The 17,663-nt window shown below is 35.8% G+C and overlaps 2 protein-coding genes across 3 annotated transcripts in view; one reads left to right on the forward strand and one right to left on the reverse strand.

Moving 5' to 3' along the window:
- LOC118749131 (mediator of RNA polymerase II transcription subunit 12) overlaps positions 1–6,967 on the reverse strand; it is a 192,179-nt gene extending 185,212 nt beyond the window's left edge. Inside the window, exons 1-4 of the mRNA XM_036483899.1 lie at positions 6,274–6,967; positions 5,062–6,217; positions 3,567–5,003; positions 1,824–3,513 (exon numbers count right to left, since the gene is read on the reverse strand). Coding sequence (XP_036339792.1) covers positions 1,824–3,513; positions 3,567–5,003; positions 5,062–6,217; positions 6,274–6,883 — 4,893 coding nt within the window. The 5' untranslated portion in view covers positions 6,884–6,967. The remainder of the gene's footprint in view (positions 1–1,823; positions 3,514–3,566; positions 5,004–5,061; positions 6,218–6,273) is intronic.
- Positions 6,968–14,517: 7,550 nt separating this feature from the next.
- LOC118749207 lies at positions 14,518–16,716 on the forward strand. Of its 2 annotated transcripts, XM_036483992.1 has the most exons (3): positions 14,518–14,972; positions 15,066–16,282; positions 16,354–16,716. In XM_036483992.1, exons 1-3 carry the CDS (start codon positions 14,720–14,722, stop codon positions 16,360–16,362), a joined length of 1,479 nt encoding a protein of 492 aa, XP_036339885.1. In that variant the 5' UTR covers positions 14,518–14,719; the 3' UTR covers positions 16,363–16,716. The 2 variants fall into 2 exon arrangements, with proteins under 2 accessions (XP_036339885.1, XP_036339884.1); XM_036483991.1 differs by having other exon boundaries at positions 14,518–16,282.
- The last annotated feature ends 947 nt before the right edge of the window (positions 16,717–17,663 follow it).

The raw sequence follows: 17,663 nt of genomic DNA on the forward strand, positions 1-17,663 counted from the left end.
GCTTCTTGTACTAAAAATTAATGGGCTACTAAACTGCATACTTAAAACTATTCTAGAAAATCTGATTAAAATGTTTTAAATTGTCATGAACATTTATTAAAATTCGTCGATTTTTTTTAAATGGTCTACAAATTTTAAATTTTGATTTGAATACCTTTTTGAGATAGTAATTTATATTTTCCTAAAAAAATAATAAACATTTTTCAATTTTTTTCTCTATGTTTTGTTTTAAGGGCCATACCATTGTGACTAGTAGGGCATTTTACTCCAGGATGTGATCAATTGTGAATTTTAACTATGTCGTCGGAACTTATACAACAGCGAGAGATATTTTTTAATATAGAACGATAACTAATGTATAAAATTGCTTTAACCCAAATATCAAACGATTTCTTAGATTTATGTAACTATCATTTCAATGAATGTGACTAGTGGGACACGAAAAAGAACTCTATTTTACCTTGGTGCACTCAAAGATGAGTTTTAGCCAAAACACTAATTTTCACGAACGATGTATTTGCGTTGTAAAATATGAATTATACGCTTTCGTTTTCAACAAAAATGAGGTTTATATAATCTTCATAAAAATATTAAAAAATATTTAAAGTTGTGACTGGTTGGGCATCTCCTTATGATTGCTGTAAAGTAATTTTGCATGAAATAAAAATTTCCATAGACAAAAATTACAACTTCTTTTGGTTTTTAATATTTTCCTACAGGTTAATGAAATGTAATTTAAAAAGAGGTTACTACTGAAATAGAGATATATTTAAATTTATGTGGTTTTCGTCTTTTCAATGGAATGACACTTAAATAAAATTGTATTAAGCCTTTTTATTCTAAAATAAAAACTGTATGTTCTGATTCGATGCTTCAGAAATGCCCAGATTTTCGGCCACAGAAATCTGGTCACGGTAAATATATATCTATGTCTAAAAATGCAGCCGCGCTGCAACTCCGCAGAGCCTTGGTTTAAGGTTTTTTCTTAACAGCGATCGCCCCCTGGCTAGCAATGGCAAACTTTCGAGTGTATTTCTGCTATGAAAAACAGCTTCTCATAAAAATACAACCGCCGTTTGGAGTCCGCGTAAAAATGTAGGTCCCTCCCCTGTGTGTGATAACATCAAGGCGCACGCCACAAATTGGAGGAGAAGCTCGGCCAAACACTAACTTATCGCACACCTAGATCTAAAAAGCGATGAATTCAAAAAAAAATTTAGGACGATTTTTTTGCATAAATCAATTCATATGAATTATCTCCAATTGATTCAAAAATTGGTTATTCATGGTTATGTACACTTACTAAAAAACTACTGTTACACCAGTTTTTAGATTAATCGCGTTGAATCTGTAAGATCCACAAGCAGTTACATTTCCAGATCTGAATTTTGAGTTAGCTCTCTTAAGACCTAGATGTGCGATACGTGTAGGCGTCAATCTATTATTTTTAAGGTAAAACTGCATAATTTTTTTTCTTTGATGGCAACTACGTGAGTTGTAATTTTGCCCTTATAAAGAATTAATGAAATTTTTTTATCGAGAAAATAAAACGCTGTTAGTTACATTCGTAGTTCAGTTCAGGTTATTATGATCGGTAAAGTGCTAGCTGGTTTTCTAGACATAAGAACCATTCAAAAAACCACTTTCAACTGTGTCAAAATCTCTGAAGTTTACCAATATTTTTTCGAAAGTCGAAAGTGAATAACTTGCAAGGAGATGAAAGTAATTTTCTTGGCGCGCAACGTAAATAAAACGATAACGTAACTCATTGGACAACCTCTTACTAGCTAAATGAATGTATTTATATATGTATGAAAATTTACCTCAGAGAACGACTGCAAGCATTGTGAGAGCTGTGAGTATAGCGATACCAAGAGACTTTCTTTATATTCATCCTGACCATTCAAACAGGATAGAATAAATCCTAAGAAAGGTTGATAGTTTAACGACAACTTTTTGACCCAGTTTGTTGAGTTTAATCCACCATATGATTGGTTTATTGCGATACTAGTAATTCTATCGCGTTCTTCACCATTGGTCATACAATTATTTTCTGTTTTAGGAAGCTTTGTAAAAAAATGCATGCTCTCAAGTGCACGTCCAGCAACGCGGAGGACCCGACCTTTAACTGCTGGAGTGAGTTTGGACACTAGAGGAGCTATTAACCAAGTTGATTGCTTTTCGCGACACATTTCCTTTTGTCCATGTGCAACTGATACGTTATCTCTCTGAAAAACGTCAATTGCTGCTTTAGCTACTGTATCTAACCAATTGTTCAGTTCAGATGGATTGTTCATTGATTGGCGATACATTAGTTCCAAATCTAACCATGATATTCGAAGAGTCCACTGTTCAAGGTTTTCCAAGATCCGAACAATCATCGATCTTTGATCCATTTCCGATATTATGTTATATTCAGCTTCAGGATAGCATATCATGTATAACACTCGTTGGACTTGTTTTGTTGTAAGCATATCATCAATAATCATTTCACATAAATTATCTGCATGTTTCAAACAGCGCTCTAAAACGTGTTCTTGTGAACAAATTTGTTTCAGGACGTGGTTCGCAAATTCCAGCAAAGATATTTGTTCTAAGGATTTGGTGCTGCTAGTCCCAGAATTCGGTTGATTAATATCTTGATCAATGACAGTACCGATATTTGATAAATCACTTGTACCAAGTATTTGACTCAAATCTGCGGGACGATCGTTCGTTTTTGGTGTACTTCCTGGATGCACTGGTGTATTAACACCGCTACGTTTTCCACTATTTAATACCACAGCAGTGCTAATAGGTACCGTTGGCGTTTTCAGATCAACGACAATTAGTATCGCTTTAATTACTGCTAAAACAGCCTGTATTGGAATATTTTTATGTGCGCCGACTAATAAGTGACGATCGCAACTTAACTTTATGCTGAATGCAGCACCCACCATGTTTATTGGATTCGGCGAAGTGCTGACCGAGTACATTCTTGGCTGTGGTATTTCAATAGTCTTAAATAACTTTAAAACTAAATGGCAGGTAAGGCGTGCTCCAGCCTCGGCATCAGTGGTAAATTCACCGCCAACTGGGTAAGCATACGCTAAAGTAGGAAGAGCGAACTTCAGCACAAAATCAGCTAAGGAGAAGCAGTGCCTCGCCACCAAAATGCAAATGAAAACTGCTAATGAATTATGAATTTTGTTGTCATATATATCAACTTGTTCGAAAAGATGAGGGTATCGAAGATTCTTTGAAGCATTACAAATGCTTTGGAGTGCAGCTATCCATTCTTCTGAAAGAGTATTGCATGCAGCTGTTAACTCAGCACATAAAATGGCAATTTCATTTAAACGATCATTATCAGTTTCCTGACAAACGGCTAAAATAGCATTTGAAACGAAGCTATAAACGTTGGATGTTGAGTCTTGTAATTGGCGAATCCAATTGAATTCTATTTTTGCACCCCGTCTTGGTGATATGAATAACTCTTGTAAAAAATTTGTATTATATGCCTGCGGAACCGCGCTAAAAATATAAAATATTATAGTAACTTAAAAGGAAAAGACGTAAAATAATACCTTAATTGTTCTGGAGAGTTGTAGATATCTTTAAAAGTCTTCATAACTGCAATTATCGAATAAAATTCTGGCTCAGTATCCTTCGATTTAAGCAAAGTGCACATTTCATATATATCGGACAGGTAAGCGAGGATACACCGTTCCGCAGAACTGCATTCTTTAGGATTATTCACATGTTTTATGGTTTTGCATAAACCTTCAAACACTGTTACAGTTTCTTCCGTGCTTAGCAGGAGGCATGAATGGTATCTACGCAGTATTCCAACAATATAAAGAGCTAAGGAAGTTGTGTACAATCGAACCAAATTGGATTTCTTACATTGTAATTGATTTTCAATTTCAGGTAGTTCTTTTAATATATGGTCGCAAAATTCCAACAAGCTATATATGTTCAGAGCCATTTCCATTAGATCAAACAGAAAAGCAACATGTTCCTGAACCGGCAAGTAGTTGTTATTTCCAGCAGCAAAACCATTAAGTTGTTCTAAAACAATAACCGCACACTGAGATGTAACCACATGCTGTTCAAAATAAGCCATGCTCTTGCATTTACTTGTAGTGGCCTCAAAATTAAACTCATTTCGAGAATGTTTTTTTACTTTTCCCCCTTCTGCAACGTCAATGCTGAACTTTTTAGAAAAAAGTTTACTGATTTCCTTTGACATTTTTTTTACAGCATGTTTCTTTTCATCTCTTTCCTTGCCAACACCAAACAGCAAAATATACCGTTGGTTACACTCGTTACTATAAGATACACAAGTTTCATCTTGAGGTATAGGGAAATGTTTGGTATATATATAATGGCGTGAAATAAGAGTTTCGTTCAAATCAATTTGTGAATTGTCGGGTAATTTCGGACTGTCAGGTGTTTCCAGGGCACTTTGTTGGCCCTTTTCTTTGATATTTTGTAGTAACTTTCCTAAATCATCATCAACATTTGAGTCATCGAATTCACTGTGTTTAAAATCTAAGGCGGTGGTAAACTCATCGTCGAAATTGTGAGAAGGCGATGCTTTGTTATCAACTGACTCCGCCCCGCATACTGGGGATGCCTCATTTTTGGTCACATTGTCTAATTCAGTAATGGGATACTCTCTTAAAAGGTCGCCCCTAGAAATCAAAGTGTGCATATAAGCATTATGCGAAAATACGTCGAAACGTATTAATGTGCTGAAAAGATGCACAAGATTTATAAATTGTGTACGATTTTGGATTGAACCATTTTCGTCTAAAACTGGAGCATCTCGGTCCAAAAAATCCATCAACACCGATTGAAATACTGGAACGCCGCCAATTAAACCTACTCCTGAGTTGACTGAATCTTTTTCATCTAGAGAATTGGAATTATGGATATAATCATTTTCCATGTTTGAAGTAACTTCAATTTGTCGCTTATCCAATAAAATAGCAACAGCTATGGCTCGATGCTCCCCCCACCTAATATACATAAAATATATAAGTTTCCTTTCGCTTGGTTAATAATAAAATAAAGTACCTCTGGTTGGATACAGCCCATTCACAAAGTATTTTTACAGTTGAAGCGTCTTTTGCAGGATTGTAAGGTATACTTTTGATTTTTTCCTCAGAATTATTGCTTGCATCGTTATGTGGAAAAATTTTTGAGTACAGCGAATTTATGTTATTGTCTTTATCCCTACGATCAAAACAATGCGTATCCATATGATCGAGGATATTCAGCAGATGGGTAAATGAATTTACTTTAGAACTACGCCATTTTTCAGCAAACCAACGCCTTTGGGCATGTTTAGAGCGTAGAGATATTTCTGTCTCCGCCATTTGGAGCTGTTTTCTTATGTTGATATTAGATTTTTCACACTTAAATGGCATTGGTAATTCGGAAGGAACTAAAGGAATATGGTCAAGTGAGCTGCCCCATATTGTAGATGCTGCTCGACTTTCATTAACTCCATTCCATACCAATGCTGTAGGACATTCCAAGGTTATTGTTTGAAGAATCGTGCTTAAATATAATAAAATATCGCGGTGGTGGGGGCAATTAACGCAGTCATTCAAAGATGCATGTGCAGCATTCGTCAAAAATTTGTTTTCCTCTACTGCATCAACTTCCATATTCGCTCCGGTGGACTCAATTGTCTTGCTCATTGTAGGAGTTTCAACATTTAATTCCAATAACGCCGTTACATTTTTTGATACTAATATTGCTAATTTTCTGCTTAAACGCTCTGATTGGACAAAATCCGGAATGTATTGTAGTGCAAATACGAGTATTAACTTTTTTAAAGATATATCGAAAGATAACTGTGAACGAAATTTTTCTATGAGTTCTAGAATCCAGTTAAGAAACTCCTGTCGATCAAGTAATGACTCTTCGTGCATATACTTGCAAAGTCGGGTGCAGTATTTCCAATACTTCAGGGCATTTCGACAATCTTCAAAATTACTTCCAATTCCGGATATAGGAGAAGTAGAGCTGGTACACGTGGTGCCAGCTGAGCTGCCTGAAGCAGTATTCCCAATATACGATGAGCAAGAGGTTGTGGATATTGAGCTCATGGTTAGCGGACTGTGAGCCGTTACTGGACTGTTTACAGCAGGAGAAGAAACAACTTGGCTTGAAGAGACACCATGGACGGTATTATTGTAAGTGTGTGCATTTTTTTCGAATCCAACTGAAAGTAAGTTAGTTATTACAAATAGATTTAAATTAAATTGAATTATTTCTTACGTTGAAAATATTCATGAAGCTTGGGAAGAAGCTCCCTCATAAATTTTATTATATTACTCGTCCACTCTACGGCTGGGTCATATATACTTCGCTTTTTGTTTTTTGACTCAGTGAAACTAACAGTGTAAGCTGCACTTAACTTAATAAACCAAGCTGCACGTTGCATATTAACTTGATTATCACAAAGAATAATAAAAATTTCTTCTTTTTTATTAAATGAAGGTGCTTTCTTTGCTAAACTCAGTAATGGCTTATTCCCAGCGAGATCTTTGAACCAAGCATCTAAGGCGCCTTTTGTCCGCGGGGAAACTGGCCAGAAATTGTCTTTACAGTTTATTTGTTGCTTTTTTCTTACGGTATCTTGTAAAGTCATCAATTCTTCTTTCTTTGATAAAACAGAATTAAAAAAAGAACCAACTTTATGGGCATTCATGTTTGAATTATGAGCGGTTCCAAACTCATCTGCCAAAGGTGGAGTTGTTGCAAATCCATGTTTAACATTAGTCGGAGTCAATTCATCTTCACGTTGCTTTGCTTCCTGAGGATACACATCCGGTGGCCCCAAACGAGATCTTTTCAAAGGCCTCTTTTCTTGTAGCAAAGACAACATTTAAAAAAACCAGTGATACAAATTATACGCCCTATAAAACCTTAGATATTCCCCTTCGTTCGAAAACAGCTAGATATGAAACTATACGAGTAAATACAAGCACATACTCGATACTTCTCGCTCATTCCCAAGAGCTTTTGGTCATCATACAAATATGAAAGGCCATACACACGCTTCGATTTATCAGACACTCAGTTGGCCAACCGACAGAATTAAGCTTAATTTAGTCAAGAACGTAAACCTACCGGTACGTAAACCCGAGTCAGCTGACACGATCTGTCTTACCAAAGCGCCATGTAAATGAAAACTCAACACCGCAGAATTTTTCTGTAGTTGTAGTAGCGCATAAATCAGCGGAATTTAGATTTTTCCGTGTCAGCTGATTTCTCCTTCTTTAGATGGTTGCCACTTCGTCAGTTTTACAGATGGTAAAAAAGTTATAAGTTCATATTCAAAATATGTTTAAAATATTTGAAATTTACTATTGAATAAGGTTTTGTTGAAATCTAAGCAGTTTATATTTTGCTAAAATCTATTATAGCACGAAAAATTTACTGGAAAGGGTAAGTTTATGAAAAGGCATTGATGAGTGGCAACAGTGTAGTAAGCAACACTGAGGGCTCCAGTAATCTACAAAATTCTGCGTATACAGACTGCGTTTAAGTATACGTTCTGCGTTCTCGACAAATTTCAGCTTTAGGCCCTGTGCCAATCGGTAACTTTTTTCTCCGTGGTGAGACGGGGTGGAAAAATTTGCTATGGTGTACAAATAAATTGAATTTTGCTGTGCCAAATGCAGAGTAAAATTTTGACAGTTGAAAAAACCAAACAAACGCTCGTGCGAAAGCTTTATTTTTGTGTGTTGCTGAAATTCTTAAAATTTATATTTATTTTATAATTTGCAAGTAACGTACGCTTTTTTTATGCTGTTTCAGATTTCATTTTCATGTTCACTCCTTATTACCGCCAATATTATGTGTATACATGGTTATAAGCTGTCAAAATTTTACCTAGCCCCATGAGCTAGGTAAAATTTTGACGTTCGTATTCACCACGAGAAGTGTCAAATTTTTACTTTGATCCGTCAAAATTTTCTATTTTCTATCAATTGGCACAGGGCCGTAGTTTCAATTTACGGCCATAACATAAAATGGACCGAAAAAGTTCGAGAGTGGTAACAATCGACGCGTCTTAACGCCAATAATAACAATCCGAGACCGGAAATTAACATTTTTAATTAACTAAAGGTTATTTGCAAAAAACACTTGCACTTTCCGCACTATGTTTTGATGAATTTCACGCAAATGAATTGAATAAATGAACTTAATTTAACACGTATTTATTAGTTTTATACATTTGTGATGTTTTAAGTCTACACTTTCGCGAAATTCTGTATTTGATAGCAGCATTCCGATGGTGAAAATCCGCACAACAATCTTGCGTAGTTAGTATAAATAACATGGAGGGAAACTAGTGTTACCACTCTATTAAAAATAAAATGGAACTAAATTGCTGCTGCCACTGTATTCAAAAAGTTTTTGTCTGTCCAACTCCTTTTTGCGTAGGCGGCCTTCCGTCGCGCTTAGGGATTATAACCCTCACAAAGTAGAATTCTCCTTTCTGTGTTGCCAAAGAAAAGGGGCAGAACACCTTTTGAAGAGAACACCTTTCTGCGTAGGCGGCCTTCGGCCGCGCTTAAGGATTATAACCCTAACAACGTAGAATTCTCCTTTCTGTGTTGCCAAAGAAAAGAGGCAGAACACCTCTTGCAGAGAACACCTTTCTGTGTAGGCGGCCTTCGGCCGCGCTTAGGGATATTAACCCTCACAACATAGAAATCTCCTTTCAGCGTGCGAAGAAAAAGAACGGAAATCCCCTTTTCACAAAAGTATATTTCTTGTGCAATATTTGGGTGTTTTTAAAGTTGGAATACAAATTGTGTTAATAGAGTGGCAGCACTAGTTTTCCTCCATCTTATTTATATTAGGTGCAATCCCGTATTCCTCGGACTCGGACTAGTAAAACTGTCAAAATATAAAAAATCGCTCAGATCGAGAGAGTAACATTGAAAAGTACGGGATCGCTTTCTAGTAAAAAATGGTAACTTCTGTCAAGTTCAACGTAACCTCCAAATTTTGGTTGTAAATTTTTGCTTATGTTGTATGTAAACACACTCAGCTCACACATGTAAATAACCAAAAATACTTTCAAATTCATTAGAATCCACTTAAACAAGTAATTAAATACTTTTCAACATGAATTAGCAGAGTGTACTTTTCTTTTGTTTACAATTTGGTTGCCAAACACACTGCAGCTGATCGTTTGACACATTTACCAGAATTTACCAGCAAAAAATTCTCGGACTAAAACTGGTAACTTCTGACAGAGAGAGAACCGTATTTACTCTCTTTTTTGTCCTCTGAATAGTCTGAGAACAGAGTACGGGATCGATTTCCAGTAAAATCTGACTGATTCTGACTATTTCTGACTAGTCCGGACTCGTACGGGATCGCGACTATTAACTACAGAAGATTGTTGTGCGGATTTTCACCATGGGAATATTGCTATTAAGTTCAGAATTTCGCGAAAGTGTACACTTAAAACATCACAAATGTATAAAAACTAATAAATACGTGTTAAATTAAGTCCATTTATTCCATTCATTTGCGTGAAATTCATCAAAACATAGTGCGGAAAGTGCAAGTGTTTTTTTGCAAATAACTCTTTAATTAATTGAAAATGTTAATTTCCGGTCCCGGATTGTTATTATTGGCGTTAAGGCGCGTCGATTGATACCACGCTCGAACTTTTTCCTCCATTTTGACCTACCTTCGCCAAAGTGCACTACTACCGTATAATGTAAAACGAAATTTATTGAATAATTCCACATAAAGTGGTATACATAAATGACTCGTTTTCTAAACGGTTTAATTAAAACGCATTTCATAACCTTTTTTGTGCAAACGGCATTTGCGAATTGAGAGAAAAGTACTGCGGATTGCAAATTTTTGTTAACTATGAGGTGAACGAAAATTTTCAACCCGGCCTGACGGTTTTGAAGAATTTTTTTGTTCTAATTTTATTACCAAGGCGTCTAATAAATGCATGGCTTTTAGTTCTAGAAGAATAAAAGTTAGTAAAGACAAGTCTTTTTTGTATAATTTCTGATCTTAATTGCTCAACTTTTTTTGCACCAGAGCAACTGTCAAAAATTTCCAGCAGTAAAAAGCTACGAATCGGCACAACAATGCAAAATTTTCTCCCCATAATAAAAAAGTTTTTTCAACATGGAACTTTTCTACTAATTGACATGACATTACTATCTCAATGCTCGGGGCGCTGCCACGGAGGGCTTTTGCCAGCTGATAAAAAAGAGAAAATTTGGAAATACCAAACAAAAATTTTGAGATTTCTCCTTGTGAATACGAATGCCATTGTTTTTAAGGCCTGTATGCAGCTCTCAAGAAAAGCAAAAACTCCATATAAAATGACGTACAAGAAATGGCCAAGAAATTTTCTTGAGTCAAAGTTCCTTAAGGCAGTACGCAGTTCTTATGAAATTTACTACGCTTTCTACTACGGTTTTCTAAAGTTTTTTGTGAAAAAAGAGCACAAGGCAACCCAGGTTTGCAAAAATGTCAAAATTCCTTGGACACACACACGAAATAATGGCAAATTTTTCTTGACCGTTTTCTTGAGAGCTGCATACAGGCCTTAAGGGAGTCCCCTAACTGTATTTGTTTGAAATGGTTTGTTATCGTACATTTTGTTAGGTAAAATTTTCAACTTTAACAACAAATTACTCGTAAACTATGAGTTTCCTCGCTGTCCGGTTTTAAGTTTTGTGATGTGTACGACCCCGTCTACACCCCCCATAAAGTCATTTTGTTCAAAGCGTGGTGCACTCGCTAGAACTGTAAAACTGTGAAGTCATATGAAATTAAATATCATGAATTTTTTGTTATTATGTTTCATTGAATTTTTCCTTGCTGGGAATGTGGCTTATAATTTTCCAATTCTATATTCACTCAAAGTAGATACGATTGCACACATTAACATATTCAAAGAAAGATTGAAAATCTGAATGACGAAACATTGGCCCGTAGCTATAGTCAAAATAAAGTCGACTCCCAAAGTTAAAAGCAGCTTTTTGACACAACTTTCAATGGGATATCTGTCAAAAAACGCGGCTTTTAACTTTAAGGCTCTGTTATGCATACTTGGCATTGCTTGAGAGTTGTCACATAAGGAATCTGTTAAATGAGCTTCGCGTGTAAGCGGTTACCCAACGCACAGCATTACATACGTAAAAGTCTGTTGGTTTTTGATTTCTACGTATAAATGGTATAGCAGTGCATGCAATGCCAAGTATGCATAACAGAGCCTTTAGAGTCGACTTTATTTTGACTATAACTACGGGCTATTAACTTTTAACACTGAATAAGTATTCAGATGAATGCAGCTTTTGCTATGTGTGCACACATTCATTCAGTCCCAATCAATCGATATAAATATTCTAAATACACAAAACCCACTGAAAAATACGCAATATTTATAATAAATGAAAATATTAATTAGAGAAATATTTTTGTGCCAGGAATGTCATTATGAAAAATGTTAATTATTAACGATTTTTACATCTCTGTTTCGAAAATTGTCAGCTTTCTTAATAGGTATTACCAATGTACCAATAAAAGGTATGTGCAGATATTATTACATATGTACATACCTATATATCTACGTTAAAATAAGTAAACAAATTTAAGCACTTCTACTTCTAACTTTAGACATATACATTTTATTATTTATTTATAAAAATTCTTAATACAAGTTTCTTCGTACTTTTTTCTTCGCTATTCGATCAAGCATTTAATAAAGATTCTAAAACCTGATTTGTGGATTTGTGGTGGTTTCTACCATTTACAATAAGTTGCAAATTATCAACTTTTCCCAAAAAAATATTTAACAAATCTGTGTGCAAACCCATTTTTATTTTAGTTTGGTAGAATCGAAAAAAATGTGGTAGATTTGAATAAGATGTGGTAGATTTTCCAATTCATATTTAATTGGGTATTCATATCGCATACCGTCGTCAAAAGGAGCACAACTCAAAAATTAAATCGGGAAATATAATTGCTAGTGGATCGTACGCAATTGGTGCAAAAACAAGTATAACATTAGTTTTCTAGTTAGAGAATATAATCATGAAGAAAAGAATATTTTATTTGTATGCAAAAAAAATCGACCAAATTATTTTTACATTGCATAATACTTTAGCAAATATAAATAGGCGTATTTTTGAAATATTAAAAAGTTAAGGCACAGATATATTTAAAGCATAATTTATGTTGTACCTTTTTAAAAATTTATTGATTAATTTTTATATTTCGAATTACAATTGAGTTGAAATTCTGGAGTTATGTGAAAATTGTAAACAAATGTTCTGTCTCAATTGTGGTAGATTTTAAGCCTTGTGTGGTAGATGTAGTAGACACCCAAATTTAAAAAAATACGTGGTAGATCTACCACACATGTGGTAGAAGCTTGCACACTGTTCTATATTGGAGCAAATTGATGTTTAAAGCTAGCAATATATCCCATGTCCATTTTCCAAAACTATAATAATAAACATGGCATTTTTTTCAGCAATTTGGTTCCTGTAATTAAGGAAATATTGTAGTTTTGGCATTTTTCGAAACTACCATTTTATGAGAGGGACCAGGTTATTGTTCGACTTTTGTATTTTCAATACCATGCTGCCCTAGATAAAAAAAAAAACCCTCGTACCGAATTTGGTTGAGATATCTCAACTTTTGCTAGAGTAATCGTGTACGCAAATAAACGGACATGGACTAATCATCTTCTCTTTTTATTCTGAGCATTTTCATGTATATCTGTGTTCGTATGGAAAAGTAGCTTATGTTGAAAGGCTGGCTTTAGTATAAATCGGCATTCGCAGCATACGATTGCGAATGACTTACGGGCGCTAAGCCGTTAAACAACTTTTAGCAAATAACCGTGCAAGAAATAGTTCCGATGCTAGCAAGTCAATATTTTTTTAAGTCTCATCAAAAAATTCCTTGTCGTTTAAAAAATAAAGGGAATGCCGCATTATATTAAAGCCGGCCTTTCGACATAAGCTACTCTTCCATACGAACACAGATATATACATACATAAGTAGTACATACGAACATAAATGTATGTATCCATATCGATTAATTTTGGTTGTTCCAAATACACGTTATGTGAAAAAAAGTTATTGTACCCTCTTGCAGAACTGCGTTGTAAATATGTTTAGGAAACATTTAAATTAATAGTTAATTAAAAAAAGTTGCTGAAAGTAATGGAACTCCTCAACCCCTTAAAAAAAAAAACAGGAACCCTTCTGAAATTTTGTTTTGAAAGTTTTCAAATTTGAAAACTGAAAAAAATCACAGTATACAGCAAACCAGCCATTGACAATATACTTATTTGAAAACTAATACATGAAATGTTGTGAATATATATGATTTTTTTGTCATTAAACCATAGGCAACAACTGGTGCAAAAGTACCTACAAATGTTTGTTGATATATTTGAAATGTAAATTTGAACAGCAAAATCCGTAAAACAAATTATAATAAAAATATTTTTAATTACTATATGGGAGGTGGGCGTGGTTATTGGCAGATTTCGACAAAATTTAACACTAACCTAAATTATACCAAACGCAACTTCGACACCGACTTTCGTTAAAATAACTAAATTTTGTTCGAGTTAGCGTGTTTAAAAACAGAGAGGGCTGAACTAGTTCATCTCGTCATTCTGAATATTTTTATATAAATACATGCATATGTGTATATATGTACATATATTTTATACGGTTAACAAATGCGCTCGCTTATCTGCATAAACCGTCTTTACTTGCATTAATTCATGCATTATCCTCTTTCAAATGTGAATAATCGGCTGAACAAATATACACAAATTACGTGCATTTGAAAATTTGAAGGTTCTACCATAAGCTAAGTAATACTTCTTTTACCGCCTAATGGATGGGACCATTTTACAAAGTCCATTATTCACTCAAAGTTGTGTTCAGAACACGGTTTGACTTATGTAGGAACTTCATACGGTCATAATTGCTAACTCTTCACGCTTCATTTGCTTGGAATTTCGTGTTTCTCGTTATTTTATTCTATGTGACTTGAAAATATTTTTCATTATAAGAAAATATTTAATTTGGATTTCATTTGGGTTAACGAAAACGACAACTGTGAAAAAATATCAACCGATACATTCAAACAAAATGACAAATAAGCATGTTTACATTTTTTGTTTTGGCTACCTGGATCACTGTATACTGTGAAAAAAATATTTAGTACAAAAATAATTGTGATAAATCAATTTTGTATATTCTTCTGCGAAAAAATGTCTACAATCGATGATGTATATGTATACATATCACGATGTGTCTGTTTTGCTCTACGGTTGCGATAAGTTCGTTTGGAATAATATTGCACGAGTCATTGGCTTTAGGTTAGTGGCAGAAAACTTCAATACATAAGTACATATACATTGAAATAAAATACTTGTTTTTGTTTCAATTCCAGATAATTTCAAACTTTAAAGTATAAAATATATCAACTGTAAACAGTACCAAATAAAGCAACCCTGTACTGTAGAAAAGTGTGAAGTTGGTATTGGCGAAAGGCAACCAACTTCACTCTTTTCCGAACTGCTGAACCTCGTGAAGCAAGAAAGAAAACCTAAAGCATTTTTATAAAGTTTATCTTAATTTATCTGGAATAAAGGCTGAGAGTTTAAAGCATCAGGTGTGGTACAAATTCTACGAAATGCTTTCTACACGGGACGATTACGCACAACTATTAAGCGAGGCGGGTATCCAATTCCCGGCTACCGCCACGTTGTCGCAGCTGAAACGTATGGCGATTAACATGGTGGGAGCATCTGACACAGTGAACATACGCGGTGCTCCGTGTGATTTTCTTTCACAGCAAACAAATACAAGCGCCGACATGGCTAGTGTGGGTGACTGTGCTGATGAAGTGGCGATTGTAGGTGCCCCTGCCGGAGCTGCGCATTACGGTAAGCAAAATGTTTATCCATCTGCCGATAAAATTAATTCCGCCGGCAATGAGGCCTCTGCTGAGGGTGCCGCTGCCATCACCCCTGCCGTAGCCACTACAACCGCCATTGCCGTTACTACTGCCGTTGCTAATGGAGCTACCACTGCCGTTGCCGATACTGTTGCCAGTGCCACCGCCGTTGCCGATACTGTTGCCAGTGCCACCGCCGTTGCCGATATTGTTGCCAGTGCCACTGCCGTTTCCGATACAGTTGTCAGTGCCACTGCCGTTGGCGATACTGTTGCCAAGGCCACTGCCGTTGCCGATGCCGTCGACGTTGCCGGTAATGTTGCTGCCACCAATGCCACCGCCCTTCCTGCAGTCAAAACAGCTAGCATCGCTAACTCCACTTCTGTTGCTGTTCCCGCTACCGCAAGTATTGACGAGGAATTGTCTTCACTGCATAAGAAGCTGGAAATAATGATGTTAAAACAACGCATTTTCGAATTGGAGAAAGGCTCAGCACCACCAGTGTGTAATGCTGGCAACAAAAACAGTTACTGTGATGTCGAACATGCATTAACAAAGTTCAGTGGAGATGACATTGCATACTCAGTGCGATATTTTTTACGAGATTTTGAAGAAGTGATGAACACAATTAATGCTGATGAACGTTTCCGATTTTTATGCCTTCGGCGGTCTCTTACCGGCACTGCACGTGTGTTTTTGTCCACGACAGCCGCATTCACATACGATCAGCTACGCAAGCAACTAACTGCTGAATTCGACAGAGACGTCAGCCGGCAAGATGTTTACAAGATGTTAGACCAACGGCGATGGCAGAAGAAGACCGAGTCACTCCACTGCTACATTCTCAACATGCAGGCCATCGCCAAAAGATCTGACATAACCGAAACTGAAGTCATCGACTTCATAGTTGAAGGCCTAGGAGATAATATCTCTAACAAAAATCTCCTTATGGGCGCACGCACAATTGAAGAGTTGAAGATGCTAGTGGCCAGATACCAGCAGAAGTACTTACGTCGCGAGAGTGACACAATCAAAAGGCCGGCAAAGGAATCAATAAGGACTACGAAGGAAGTTGCCCACTGTTTCAATTGTTCGCAAACAGGGCATATAAAACCCAATTGCCCGTACCCGCTCAGACCAAACGGTTCCTGTTTTCGCTGTTGGCAGATGGGTCATGAGCATCGTTCCTGCCCCAATCCGAAGAAAATTCTTCGTAAAACCGACAAACGACAACAAGTCCTGGCAGTTGCAGAGGTTGAATCCGGTGAAGACGACGAAGACGTAGGCGCTTACAATTTTGTGAGTATTAAGTTTAGTGACTGTAAGAAGCAGGTATTTAATAAGTATATTTCTCTTTTTGATACGGGTAGTCCCGTTAGTCTGTTACGGGAATCTGATATTCCGAGAGAATTTATTAAAGGACACAAACAACCCAAAATATCAAAATACGTTGGTGTCGGAGGGAAGAGAATATTGATTAAAAATGAATTAAAATGTTTTGTTAAATTTAAAAAACGAAATAAAAGAAGTTACATTTCTAGTTTTGTCAAATGAATGTATGCTCATGCCAGTAGTTCTAGGAAGAGATTTTTTGTCCAAGTTTAGGATTCGCTTAACAAAAGTAAAGCTGAGATATGTTAAAGAAGAACTAATGTGTATTAGAGAAAAAATGAATTATTTTGTACCCCAAAGAAACGCACTTGCGAACCTCAGCAGATGCGATCTTTTAAAATCATATGATGAAAATAGAAAACTCAATTCCGATCCTTTGGTAACGCATGCCAGTAATGATATATTTTGCATTAATATAGAATCTTTCGCGTTAGAACCAGATATAAATCCTAAATTGAATAGGGAACAATTGGTAGCCTTGAACAATATAATTAGGGAATCTTACCTAGAGCCAAGAGAAACTGCAATCGAGCCGCTTGATTATGAGATGAAAATTCATCTAACCACCGAAATACCATTTTATTGCACTCCACGACGACTGTCTTACTCAGAAAAATCCGAAGTACAGAATAAAATTGACGAATTACTGAAGGAAGGAATCATTAGGCCCAGTAATTCGCCATATGCTTCTGCCGTAGTACTAGTCAAAAGAAAAGGAAAGATGCGCATGTGCATAGATTATCGAGGTCTAAATAAAATAACTGTAAGGGATAATTATCCACTACCTTTGATAGATGATTGCATAGAATACTTGGAGGGAAAACGAATATTTACGGTTTTAGATTTAAAAAGCGGATTCCACCAAGTTCGCATGTTACCGGAATCAGTCCCCCTCACTGCTTTTGTAACACCAAACGGCCAATTCGAATACTTAAAAATGCCGTTTGGATTAAAGAATGCTCCGGCTGTATTTCAAAGATTTGTTAACACAATTTTTAGAGACTTAATTGATTCAAAGCAAATAATAATTTACATGGATGACATTATTATAGCTTCGCAAGATTTTGATGATCACAAATTGTTGTTGGTCGATGTGCTTAGACGCCTTTCCAAAAGAGGACTCAAACTGAATCTTACTAAATGTAAGTTCGGTTACAGTGAAATTGAGTATTTAGGATATTCAGTTAGCTCCAAAGGCATATCGCTAAGCGATTCGCACATAAGCACTATTAAACGTTATCCTGTTCCTAAAAACCAAAAAGAGTTACACTCTTGCATTGGATTATTT

The sequence above is a fragment of the Rhagoletis pomonella genome, unplaced genomic scaffold, assembly GCF_013731165.1.
Source record: "Rhagoletis pomonella isolate Grant_MI unplaced genomic scaffold, Rhpom_1.0 Rhpom_scaffold_00014, whole genome shotgun sequence".
Lineage (NCBI taxonomy): Eukaryota > Metazoa > Arthropoda > Insecta > Diptera > Tephritidae > Rhagoletis > Rhagoletis pomonella.